At 34.6% G+C, this 14,421-nt stretch overlaps 1 protein-coding gene across 6 annotated transcripts in view; it reads left to right on the plus strand.

The window, feature by feature from the left end:
* Positions 1 to 14,421, plus strand: part of LOC145277037 (epithelial cell-transforming sequence 2 oncogene-like) — a 629,231-nt gene that overhangs the window by 380,090 nt on the left and 234,720 nt on the right. For 2 of the 6 annotated variants that reach the window (XR_013868093.1, XR_013868092.1), the window contains exon 1: positions 3,914 to 4,123. The exons of 1 other annotated variant lie outside the window; for it this stretch is intronic. Coding sequence is in view for 2 of the 5 variants with exons in the window: in XM_080128671.1 (XP_079984797.1) it covers positions 3,991 to 4,123 (133 nt within the window). In the remaining 3 variants the exon portion in view is untranslated. Of the gene's footprint in view, positions 1 to 3,913; positions 4,178 to 14,421 lie in introns of those variants that run through there. 3 more of the 6 variants (XM_080128671.1, XM_080128668.1, XM_080128669.1) reach the window with 3 other exon arrangements.

Consider the following 14,421-nt stretch of genomic DNA (forward strand, 5'->3'; position numbering starts at 1 on the left):
TAGAAACACAAAATTATACCCACTTCATCTTATATTATAAATGAACTAGAATGTATTTTAAATTTCATATTCAATGTTGAAAAGATAATTAAATGTTTTCATGTCCTATAAGTTTATTTGGGGGGGGGTCTTATCTTCAAAGTAGCAGCCATCTTGCATTTTATTTTCTTGGGCGGATTGAACAGTTGCAATGCATTGTTTTTGGAGAGTTTTTTCACAAATATAAAAATATGTTTCCTAAATCTCGAATTTTATTAATATTAACACTAATTCTTATATTTATTCATATTATAACATATCTATTGTAAAATTAATACATAATTGTGAATTCTTCAAATATTGTCTCCGATTGTCTATTTTTATTCGTCCTGTAGTTTACCATTCCGGTTATATGTAAATTAAAACCGGCCATGTTTTAGACAGTTGGGGAGCGGCTCCGTTACATTGCGTTCTATGGATGGGTTGTTCTTTGAGGACAAACGTTTTTTACGGAATTTCTTGTTAGTTTTAGGTACACCGTGTAAGAAAGGACAATTATTTACAGCATACGCATTGTGTTACGCCTTTTGCTGTGAAATGCTTATAGAGCGTGGAATCCAGAGCTTATTCTAAGAGATGCCATAAACTTAACACCAAAATAACTAGCAACGCCGTTTTACATGAGAAAGAGTTCAAAGTCGATTTCTCAGCATAAATTCTTCTATATAAAAAGATATTATTACTTCAATGAGCCAACTAATAATTTGGATGCATTTTTTCTTAGCTAAATACTTTCCCAATATAGGCGATATCTGTAGCATACATCCCCTTAATGTTAGATTCTGACCGGGCAAAGACGAAAGGTGTGCCGGTCGACAAGTATTATAATCTTTATTAATATTTATAACAATAGAATGTCAAAAAGAATGTTATCATACGAAATAGATATTTACAGATAAAATTATTTATGTCAAAACGTTTTAATAAAAAGGAATGTTAGTTTTCATAACTAGCACAAAAAAAAATGTTAACTTGGTGAAAAAGAATGTTAGAACATAACTAAAATGACGTAACGATCCATTCAGGCGCAATAAAAAAATAGGAATCCTTTTTTTGGAACGCTCTTCGGAGAAACGAATTAATCCTAATATCCGAAGCAAAAATATATATGCGTGGAAAACAGATTTTATATCATTTTAACCGGAGTTATTCATATTGATAAATATCAACTCACTTGAAACCAATGCTTACACATAAAAAATAAAAATAAACAATAAAATGAGTAATAAATCGTTTGCTTAAATTGTTAGATATTTTGAATTTTGCATACCAATAAAGATTACATAACAATAAACATTGCATAACAATAAGCATTGTTGAATATTCTTTTAAATATAAAGTGAAACTAGACGAAGTATAAGAAAGTGAAAAGGGGAAAAGACGAAACAAACTGGTCAGAAAAGGCAAAAACAACAGAAGAAAAAAGAATGACGGTAGGATAAATAAAGAAAATAACAAACCAAAAGCGATATGAAATTAACATTTATTGAAATATAAAGAATGAAAAGCAAGAACAAGACAAAAGAGAAAGAAAGAAAAAATAGGATGTTAAGTATCTCTACAAAGCAACTATTCGCCCTTGCATGGAGTATTGTGTCTTCTAGGCTGATTCATCTGTCACTACTCTCTAGGTAAGGTTAAAAAAAGAGTCGCCATCCTAATAGGTCCTGCACTAACTCCAACCTCTATCCCATCGCTGAAATGTGACACCCCTGTGCCCATTTTACAAATATTCTTGTGGAAAGTACTCGGATGAACTCTAAGCACTAATATTCTCGACGTAAATACTCCCAACAAATCCGACAAGCAACAAAATTCCATCCCTTCACTGTAGAGATCTCTGGATATTGCAAAGCTTTCTACTCAAATAGCTTCTTCTCTCGAACTGTAAGAATTTTTAATTTCCTCTAGAACCCTTGCTTGCCTGACTGTATTGACATGTAGAAATCCAATTGTAATGTGAACAAACAACTCCCTACACAGCATCCCTGCAAGTTTGGCCCCAAATATTAGCCCCTTGCGACTTAGTGGCACTGTGCCTTGTTTATAGGTAAATAAGAAGTAAAACAAAAGTGAAGAACTGGAGGAAGGCTTGATGGAAAAGAAATATTAAAAACGAAAAAAAAAAAGAAAGCTAGAAAGTTAAAGAAAGAAAAAAAGAAAGAAAGAAAGAAGAACAGTAAAATAATGAAGGAAAGTAAAGAGAAATAAAAGTGAAGAAAATTACAAAAAACTGAAAAGCAAAAGAGAGAAAGAAAAATAATAAAAAAGAAGCAAATGAATGAATGAATGAATAAATGAATAATGGTCAGTAAATAAAAAAGACAAAAAACAGAAGGCATTATGGGAAAAAATGGTTTAAAAGTGAAAAAGTAAATTATTTTGTCTATTAGTTTTTACATTGCACGAACGATGTTTTCGAAAAGGGGGGGCTGTTTCGGTGTTGGTATATATCTATATAACACATTTTGTATGGCAAGTTCGAGAATTCGAAGTCATAACTTTTTTGTTTATTGCATCAAGTTGTTTCATGTTTTGTCTGGAGCTATTTCAATAAAAAAAAGAAGAAAAGCAAGAAAATAAAAACGGCTGACAAGAAAAAGATGAATGAAAGAATAGAAGACAGTGTATGCAAGACAGTGAAAAGGAGGGAATAAATAATATCGTAATGTAATTAATGAAAAAAGAAAACATTAAAGCAAAAAAAAAAGTGAATGAACATCGGGAAAATAAAAAAAGGAAGAAAGAAGGATCATTATAAAGAAAACAAATAGTCTGATTTGTTGTTTTGTTTTGCGGCATATCAATCCTTTTCAGATTATTTAATGCCAAATCAAGTAATTTGGAAAAATGTTTCAAGTTTTGTATACTTTCAGATATTTATTCATGGTGTTTGGTTTGGTTGTTTTTTATTAACAAAACTGGTTTTGTTTTTAACTTGGCAATCATGATTGAGTTTTGAAAAGAAAAAAAGAAAAACACAATAACACCAATGTTCGGTGCATTTTAGGTCAGGATGCCAGTATTTTCAGGCAGCTTAGTCTGGTAGCACCAGTACAAACAAAAAAGAAATAAAAGTAGAGAGGATAGAAATAAGGCTTAAACGTAAAGGAGTGGATGAAATACGTCAGTAAATGAAGGGCAGGAAACCAAGCTAGAGAAGGAACACATGTAGTTATTTTAGAGTAATCTCTTTGCATGTGATCGTTCATTTCTATCCTTATATGTTTCTTTTCTTGTCAAGAGGTACGTTGAGAATCCAGGAAATCCATGTCCAGACTTGACGAGAAAAGAAAATCAACTTATTTGATCACGTGACGAGCTATGACGGCCATTTCCGTCGTCAATGACGACGGTAATCAGTGCGATGTCTGACTGTGACAAATAAAAAAGGAAGAAAGGAAAGGAAGGAAAACAAGGAGGTTAAAAAAGATTATTGTTGTAAGAGTTTAGAATAAAGAAACGTGAGGCGAAGAAAGAAAGAAGGAAGGAGAGAGATATAAAAAGGGATAAGAGAATGTGTGTGTGTGTGTGTGTGTGTGTGTGTGTGTGTGTGTGTGTGTGTGTGTGTGTGTGTGTGTGCAGAAAATCAAAATCATTAAAAGATACATTTAAATCGTGGAAAGGGCGAAGGCTGGTTTCTAAGCTTTATCGATACACGAAACAAATAATACTCTTAATAGATTAAGAAAAAGAGAAATACACAAAGAGAGATAATAAAAACAGAAGATGGAGGGGAGACATGAATCACAAAAGAGAGGAGGGGGAGTAAGAAAGAGAAATACGTAGAGATAAAGAGAAATAAAAAAGAAAGAACGATATATAGAGAGAGGTGGAATAAGATAGACAGTGAGGGAGAAAAGAGAAAGAATGTGTAAATCAACAGAGTGTATAATTTAACGTCGTGAAAGCACCATAGAGACACCCCTCCCACAAAAACCAAATGTTTGTATGTGTGTGTGTGTGTGTGTGTGTGTGTGTGTGTGTGTGTGTGTGTGTGTGTGTGTGTGTGTGTACCGTGATACGAAATATTCACCAGAAGGAACATGTTTATTTGTATCGTTGATTTTGGGACAAATTGAAGGTGAGGACTTTTTAAAGAAATGTTCAAGAAACTGAGACCACATAATTTTCTAAGGTAGGAAACATTTTTATATGGCAACGCATTTTTCTGCAATTTTAAAATGTTATTCGTATTTTCAGAAACACTTCATTATAGCAAAACAAACACCAATAATTTTAAGATACGTCCATTCAATCTACGCATTTAAAAGAACTAGTAATCTTAAGATTCATCCACGCATTTACTTAAATGCAAAATCTTAAGATACGTCCATTTAAGCTATGCATTTACAAGAAAAAATAACCTTTACATACGTTCAATTAATCTCCGCATTTACAAAAAACGGTTATGTTCAGATACGTCCATTCAATCTACACATGTACAAGAACCGATAATCTTTAGATACGTCCAACCACTCTACGCATTTAAAAGAACCGATAATCTTAAGATACGTCCAATCAGTCTACGCATTTACAAAAACCGCTAATCTTAAGTCCAACCACTCTACGCATTTACTTATAAAAAATTCCTACATGTTTCCTATTTTTTCTGTACTATCATACAAAAATTTAAAAGTAATTCAAGCAGATATCGTTGCTCAACTCCCTACTAAGAGTATTCCTGTAATTATGGTTACAAATTCCATCTCAGTGTTAATGTGCCTGTTTTAGAACGAATGAAAGTAAAAAATCAATAATATTTCGAATGTGTGCGACAGACCACCGGACGAACGTTTCGATTTATATTAAGCAATTACAGATATTCTGTAAATGCCTCAATTTACGCGATTAACGATAAAAATACTTTAAACTTATTTTTTTAAGAGACCAAACGATTGACAGGAATAAAAATATGAAACCCACCAGACTGACTGAAGTACTAATGGAGAGACCCTGGTGTAGAAATGCCGCATCGAAAACTATCATATTTTGCAAAGTGTTTTTTTTAATATGATTAATATAATATACGTCGTCACATTTGGGCTGATTCCTCTGCTATTAGTCTCTCATTCCTAGACAGGGTTCAAAAGAGATTCGCCAACCTAATAGATCCCGAACTGTCAGCTAGGCTCCAACCGCTTTCCTATCGACGAAATGTTGCATCCAAGTCTTTTTAATGGTAGATGCTCCCACAAACTACTACCTTGTACCCCGTCGACATACATACCCGCGACATACCCGACCAGCAACAAAATCCCACCCCTACACAGTAGAAATCCCTAGATGTAAGAAAGCCTTCTACTCTAATAGTTTCTTCCCCAAAACTGCTAGGCTTTGGAATTCTCTTCCGGGTTTCTGCTTCCCCGACTCTACTGACATGTAGAAGTTTAAGTGTAATGTGAACAGGCAAGTTGCTTCTCAACTCCCTACATAGTATATCTGCAATATATGTCCCAGATAGTAGCCTCCTACATTAAAGTGGCACTGTGCTTTGTTTGGGATGAAAATGCAATAAAAAAATTACATCTAGTTCATTGTTTCTGTAAACAATAGTATCAAATGTATACTAAGACTTAGCCTGTTTTTTGTTTATTTTGTTTTTTTACATCGGGTCACCACTTATCAAGGCCCGAAGGCCACTAAGGGATAAGAGTTATTGCGTGTACAGTAATCGATGAGATAGTATTGTAGTAATCATTAGTATCAGGGGTTTTGGTGGAGTGTCTTACTTAAGGGGGCTATGTTTCCTTCAATAATTATAAGAAACTTTCTCAACCACCAATAGCTATGGCTAAAGGTACATTACCTGAAAGTACTTCTTTCAAAATTTTCGGCTTCACAGGGAACATAAGTTGGAATAGATACATTGGGAGTAGTTATTTATTTGATTCCCCACTGAACAAACTAGACACAAGGCCGTTTTTTTAACGTAGGGAGAGGGGGAGGCGACCAGCTCCCCCGAAGGGGAACTGGATAGTGATAATTATTATGAAGGGTTTCCCCCTACACTGACCAAAAATTGATTGCTACAAGAGAAATGGTTTGATATGTGGGGTTGCCCCCACATATGGTCTTTAGTGCAGCATCTGCCGGAACAGATACTACACCTTTCCTCTTTGAATAGATACATTGAGAGCATTGTCAGGGCCGCTACGGGGAAGGTTGGCTGTGTTTATTTGATTCCCCACGAAAACAAATTAGGCATGAGGCCGTTTTTTTTTTAATGTGAAGCGGGGGAGAGGGAGAGGAATGGGAAGCAGCTCCCGAGAGGTGGAAAATGGGAGCTGGCAGTGAGAGCCTTTTGGTTGCTCCAAGATGGACCAAAATCTCATTGCCACAAAGGCGATGGTCTTGGCTTGCAGCATCTGCAGATACTACACCTTTGATCTTTGAAAAGATACCTTGGGAGTAATGCCAGGACCGCTGCGAGGAAGGTTGGCTCTCTCTTCCGTGCTAAAATGTTACTTACGCCTGAAAGTATCCTGTACTTCTACAGACCACCATTCGTCCACGTATGAAGTATTGTTGTCACATTTGGGCTGCTGCATCTGCTACTAGTCTTTCGCTCCTGGACAGGGTTCAAAAGAGAGTCGTCAACCTGATATGTCCTGAACTGTCATCTAACCTTCACCCTTTACCCCATAGACGAAATGTAGCATCTCTCTGCCTGGTCTACAAGTACTTTAATGGTAGATACACCGACGAACTACAAACCCTTGTACCCCCTCGAAATAAATACCCCACAAACAACAACACGACAAACAACAGAATCCCACCTCTTTACAGTAGAGATCCCTACATTAAAGAAAGCCTTCTAGTCTAATAGTTTCTTCCCAAGAACTGCTAGACTTTGGAGCTCTCTTCTGGCTTCCTGCTTTCCCGACTGTACTGACACGCAGATGTTCAAGGGTAATATGAACAGACATCTTGCTGCTCAACTTACGACATAGTATCCCTGCAATCTATGTGCCCGGTAGTAGCCCCCTACATCAAAGTGGCTCTGTGGCTTGTTTGGGATGAAAATGGAATTTTAAAAAGACGGTGGTGAAACAACCTTCTTAACATCAAAATTTAAAATCTGATTTCATATGTAACAAAAGCTTAATTTAAAAATAAATATTCTAAAATAGAAATTAAAAAATAAATAGAATTTTAAAACTATTAACTGCAATTATCATTCATATCTTGAAATCATTTTTTTTATTTTAGTATACATAATCATTGCTGTGGGGTTTAATGTACGAGGGTTGTTCCAAAAAAGTTGACGAGCTACGAAGACGGAAGTGGTATAATCAAAACGAGCGGCATTTTGTACTTTAGAATTTTTTTTTAAATATAGTCATCCGCATTCTCAATGCACTTCTGCCAGGAAGTCGATGATGAATCTCTGCTTCTGACGCACATTCATAACAAGGGTTGCTTTTTTAGAGTCTCACCCTGTCAATAGCTGGAACAGAGACATGAGACTTTCAGGTTATAAATGCATAAGTTCAATCATCATAACAATGCAATTTGCAATCCCCTTTAATCTATTCAGGGGAAAATAGGAACATTACCTTTGGAACGCCCCTCGTATATATTGCAAAAGCAGAGTAAGAAATATATAGATCGGACAGGAGACAAGTCAGGACTAATGACGCGCACATATTTTCTTTTGTCCTGTCACTTACGTGTTATTATGCCATGTTCCCGTTGCGTAACTACTATTATAATATTCTGCCCCCAACCGATTCCTTTTATTTGACTTAATAATTTCTCATCCAAAATCAGCTGTTTATTCCTCAATTCACTGCAGTTGAATTTTAAGTTGAGCTAAAACATGCGATAGTCAAGCATCATTGTGCTGTGCGTAGATTGTTTGAATATCAGCTTTTCTTGTAAGGCCAAAAATCACCAGAAGCCTGTCTTACAAAATTATTTATTCGTTTATCCGTGCAAAATAAGACATGTTTGTTGATTTGAAACTCTTACATTTAAAATCCGTCTTTTACTTCGCTTATTTACTTTGCGGTTTGTACATTCATATCCTGTTTTAATAGACAATCCCATATTGTTTTGTTTTCAAACTTTGTAAACTTCGATGAAACAAAGACATTCACTTCATATCATCTGGTAGGTATAGAGGTTTTATCAACCATGTAATTGCATAAATCACTGTGTGCAGAGCAGCGTAATTAATTTCGTAGTGTATACTAACCTAATAATCATTTAGCTAGCAGGACCTGTCGAAATTCCACAGGGGACCCATTCATATGTAATATATTGATGTTTGGCATACATCAGCTATAATCGAGACCCAAATCCAAACTTATGAATAATTGTTGGTAAAATTATTTATCACAAAAAATGGAAGTACATAACAATTAAACGACCCGTATGTAAGCGTGACACAGAAAATAAAACACACGCTATCGTATTAATATATAGATTGCTTGGAAAGGTTATAGTAGCAGTTCTAATAGTAGTCGTCGTAGTAATAGTAGTAGTGCGTTTATATAATACACTTAAAGATTGTCTTTGTCCAATACTTACAACGTTATCTCAACCATTGTATAAAACGACCAGTATATGTGTCTGAGTGTCTGTGTGTGAGAAGGAGAGTTCCCTATGAACTCGAAAATGGCTAGGTCAATTTTTATGAAACTTCACACGAAGGTACTTTATGTGTCAGAATGTCTTCGATAAGTATTGATAATCGAAATAATCCGATTAAAAAAAGAAACAGGCAATTTTGACCAAAGTTAACACCTTACACAGCCTAACATCATAAGTGCATTTGAGAAGTTTTATTATCACACAAGCAGAAAGGCCTAACATATAAAATCAAGAGTATGCTCTTTAATATGACAGGGACGCGCTCGAAATGAATGTTTCTGTTTAAAGCACAAATTTCACAATGATACTTGACTTTTTCATTTTAAACTTAAACCAGTAATGCCATGTATATAAAATCAACATTAGGTTCTTGGATATGACAGGGGTGCATTCGAAATGAATGTTTCTGTTTAGAGTGCAATTAAAACATGATACTTGACTCTAATTCAAGCCATTATATATAAAATAACTTTATAAAATCTACAGTAGGTTCTCTACAATGCAATGTAGATTTTAATGATATATTGTGAACTTAGTCACTGCGATAGATATGTGAAGCTTCTTCCAGCAGCATCGCGATGGTTCCCCAATTAGTGCACGCAATCAATCGATTTGATTGAAAAAATAGGTTATTTCATAATAACAATAAAAATATGTGAGTGTGAAACATTCGTTGATCTTCATTTAATCCCGTACAACGTCGGGTTACTCCGCTAGTATCTTATATTTTCTTTCCTTATTTTTCGTTCGATTTTTAGTGGTTACGTCTGTCAAAATCTCTTTGGTGCTGATGAGTGAAACACTGACTTGATAAGCTTGATCGTGAGAAAAAGCACATGAAATAGATAATCTTGAATCAGAGTTGCTGGCCAGCAGTGCTGCCGAACTATGTGCACTGAAGCCTCTATTATCATAACCAGCCTAAAAGAGACATTGTGATGTGTGTTTATCGGAGAACAAATCTACAAATTAGTTACAAGTTACAGAAAATGATCATGTGGATTTTTTTACCATCTACGTTTTTTTATCACGCCAGTAATTTTGCAATTTTAAATTATAATCTATTTTCACTCACATTTAAGTCTAAATTAAGTGATTGGACTAGCATTTTACAACCGGTGCCGTAAAAAAAGATTACTTCCGATCCCACAATATATATATATATAGTGATATAAACTAATGCCGTTTTTTGTTGTTGCTGTTGTTGTTGTTGTTGTTTTCGTTTTTTACTGATTTAATTTCATATCAAAGGTGCGATTACTAAAGACACACACACTCTATTCTTGATTTTGGTTTTACTCTCTTTCATCCCAAAGCGTACTGTCATTTGGACGTAAAGGACTAATATTTGGGATCATGTCTAAAAGCGGATTGTTGGGAGTTTAGTAACGGCTCGTTTCTTCACCTTACATTTAAATGTATACATGTCAGTATAATAAGGAAAGCGATAAACAAAAATGGAACATCACCTATCCAGCAGTGTGAAGAAAGAGATTATAGAATAAGCGGTTTTCTACAGTGAAGAGGTAGGATTTCGTTGCTTGTCAAGGGATAAATTGCTATATGTTCATCAGAGTGCATTCCATTAAAATACTTGTGAAACTAGAAGAGGGATGTAACATTGTGCTGATGGGGCAGCGGTTGAAGCTTAGCTGATAGTGCGGAACTTATTAAATTGAACATACTTTTTGGACCTTGTCGGAAAGGGAAAGACTAGACTTAGATTAACCAGTTCAGATGGGCAACAACACTCCATGCTTTGACGAATGGTGGCTTTTTAGAGATATAGGATACACGTAAGTTTCTAGTACAATAGAGGTAGTCAGCCCTCTTTGCAGTACTGAAAACACACTATGCGACATACAAATATCTGTACATGATGTTGCCAAGCTTATCACAAACGTTGATTCCAGTATAGCAACTGACCCTGACGGCATTCCATTCATAGTTCTCAAAAAGTTTTAAACAGAGCTACCTCCCACATTTAAAAAGATTGTTAAACGTTGCCTTAACGACAAATATTGCCAAACACCCTTGAAAACTTAATCAGTCTGCCTGTATTTAAAAATTCCAGAGATCAATTATCTCCCTCTCAGTACAGACCAATCAGTCTCCTGTGCGTCATGAGTAAGTTGCTGGAATCTGTGATAAACGGAAAAGTGGTAAACCATTTCAACAAAAATAATTCTTACTTACATGCAATATGGTTTCCATTCTGCGCAATGTACAGCCGATACACTGTTATATCACACCGGATTAGTAAATCTCTCGACTGGTGCTCTTCAAAGCTATTCTCTCAAAGGCTTTTGATAGAGTATGGAAAAAAAGGTCTCCTTCACAAGATCACCATCTATGAATTAGCTGGTAATGTCCTCTTAATTATTAAATCCTTTCTCTCTGATAGTTTTATAAGAGGGCATATTATTGATATATTGATGGGCAGAAATCAGTAACTCATAGTATTAACACTGGCGTCCCTCACATTTCCATCCTGGGTCCATCTGTCTTCTTGATAGTCATCAATGATCGCCCAAATCACATTATTCGATCATTCGTAGATATTAATGCAGACGACATCACAATCTATAGGAACGCTTCAAAAGCCAGTAATGACCAAGATCTTTTTGATTTTCCTCTTCTGATCTTGAGAACGTGGTACAGTGGTTAAAAAGGCGGTTGGCTAATTTTAATGAATCGAAAACAAAACTTCTCTCCTTTCACCATAATAGCTCTGATCCCCTATCAGGCCCCAACTAGAATTAATAGTTTTTGTCTTCGGGAAGCTCCGTATCTTGACAAGATTCTGGGACTGACTTTCACTCATTTGAAATGGAACACATACACCAAATCTGTTACCAAGATCTCTAGGAAAAATGGTAGGATTACTCTACTGCTCTAACAGGTATCTCACTGCCGATACAATCCTCCATTTGTATAAGAGTCAGGTACCCCCTAACATAGAGTACTGTTGCCGCATCTGGACAGAATCTGCTCCCTATCCAACCTTGATAAAGTTCAAAACCGGCTTCGAAACCTAGTATGTGATACTCTTTTCTCTTCCCTGAAACCTCTTTTCCATAGAAGAGACGTTGCTAGCCTTTCTCTGTTCTGTTATTATTTTTATGGTAAGTGCTCGAGTCAAATTCAATCTATAGTCCCCCCTTGCCAGTGAAGTGTAAAAATATTGCATATATTTTGCATCGATGATTATGTGAAACGTAAACAGGCGATTTGTTAATTTAAGTGTGTGACAAAATAGTTAAATTAAATTTAGTGGCGTGGCTGCAACGATTAAAGCCAAGTAACTCGTCATGTATGTTCGTAAAAACATGAGATTGATAAGAGCATTCTTGGTTCCTATGGAAATCGTTTAAAATCAACTCCTAGTTTGGAAATTCGATGAGGAGATAACAGATTTGGATTTGGGAGTTTGTATCAATAATTTGTTAACAAATGAGACTCGGTTGCTGTTTGAGATTCGTAAGAAAATTTTGAAAGAAATTGGCCTTGCTATGTTATTAAGTTTTATTTCCTATCCTCTTCAATTTTTTGATCTTTTACATTTTTTAAATAATTTTTTAAAAAATTTTATTTTATCCGCCATTTTTCATGTTGATATTTTTCCATTTTCACTGGTTAAGTTGCCATAGTTATTGTTTACCGTTTCTCTTGCAAAATTCCCCTCTTTTTTCATTTAGATCCACATTACACCGGATGTATGTCTCTCTTTCTCACTCTAATATCGCATATGAAATGACTTCCAGCTATGTAATTATTTTAATAATATGCCAGAATATAACATTATGAACTCGTAATGATCTATGCAAAGTATATGTATAAGTTCATACAAAAATGCTTATAATGTATGTATGTATATATATATATATATATATATATATATATATATATATATATATATATATATATGTCTGTGTGTGTATTAATAAGTTATAAAAATTTGAATAGATACTTGACATAGAGACATCAAAAAGAGTAAGATAAAATAAAATTTAACACAAAATAAAATTGATGTATTTTTATCTTTATTTTAGTTATTTTTGTATACCGACGGATATTTTTTATGAAAATCGCTGCAAACAAAGCATAAAGCCACTTAATGCAAGGAAATAAAACAACATACTACTTCAAGGTCAATAACTATCCAAGGATAAGTGTTTGATATATTCTGACATGAAAAAAAGTAATTTATGAGAAACATCGTCCATGGAATATGAGAAGTAAAGGAAGAAATCAGAGAAGAGAAAGTTAACTCAAAGTTCACTTTCTGCTCTCCTTTACTTAATTCTAGTATCCACATGAATTTAAGAAATATTGTACAAAACAAAAAAAGTAAATAAATTGTTGCAAGAATGCCATTTCTCATACACAACGTTTTTCGTAAAGTGTTCTGCAGGATAACTGAATCTTTTGGGGATCCAACATTGTGCTATCCATAGCCAAGGCGAAAGCATGAGAAAAGATAATCTATATCTATACTCCTATAAAATTGTTTTTCTTTTGTGTGCATTAATATTCATATTAAACCCCCTCTTTTCTATTTAGTTAAAAAGAAAATACAATTTTCTTATATATGGGTTGTGGAATTGCATTCACTAGCAAAAGATCTAGCTAATTTGCATATTCTTTTAAACACTCATTTTAATTAATTCCCTGTTAGTTATTTCGGTTTTCTTATGGGGTGATCATCTTTAGTTAACTATTACGTGTAATTATATTCATGCAGATATTCTACATGATTTATACTAGCATAATATTTGCATAAAAATTTAACAGTACAGACAAAATTGTTTCAATATATATTTATGTAAACGTATATATTTTTGTTTAATCTATAAAGGTGAACGTGTCTGTGTGTGTACATTTTCCTACGCAATAACTCTGCCAATTTTCAGTTTGCATTCTCGAAATTTGATATACAGGGTACAGAGATTTGGGAAAATCTGTGTCATTCGTGTTCGACCAGAAATTTGTCTGTTAAGGGGTCAAAGTTCAACGATTTGACCTTTGAGAACTCTACTAAACTCCTCCGACGATTTTGGGTTTAAACACTTTAAATTTTAGATATAGGTTCCTTGGACATAATATCTTGATTTGAGCCCAAAACAATAAATGTTAAGGGATCATAATAGGGGTAAAAAAATGTAAAAATTGACCGCTTTTTTTTTTTTTTTTGCTCAATATACACCTCCAAACACCCGGGCAACGCCAGGCTAAAATGCTAGTTCTATATATAACATGAAAATAAAATGTATTGAAAACAATAAATAGATAGAATAACTTCTATATCTTAATTTATGCAATTTTTATTTTCGTGAAAAAAAAGTAGACCACAAAGATTGTTGCGTAATAGATGGGGATGTACAACCTTCCGTACTACCTCAATTAATCGGGAATGTTTTTCACGACAGCTTCTCGTTCACCAAGAAATTTTACACAACCAAGTTGTAGCGGTGGCGTAAGAACAAAAAACAAATCAGTTCGATCCATCTTCTCTATCTCTCTCTCTCTCTCTTTCTCTCTCTCTCTTTCTCTCTCACACAGTCTGTCACTCTTTTTATCCTCTCACTCTCGTTCTCTCTGTGTCTCTCTCTGCTCTCTTTTTCCCTCTCTCAGTCCCTCTTTATCTCTTGCTCTCTCTCTCATTCGCGCTCTCTCTCTCTTTCTCTCTCTCTCTCTCTCTCTCTGATTATCTTTTTGATGGATCTTGCTTAGAGTACGTCATGTTATAAACCACAGTTGACTATTCTTTTATTTTTAGAAATA

The sequence above is a fragment of the Euprymna scolopes genome, chromosome 5, assembly GCF_053919585.1.
Source record: "Euprymna scolopes isolate OS-2025 chromosome 5, ASM5391958v1, whole genome shotgun sequence".
Lineage (NCBI taxonomy): Eukaryota > Metazoa > Mollusca > Cephalopoda > Sepiida > Sepiolidae > Euprymna > Euprymna scolopes.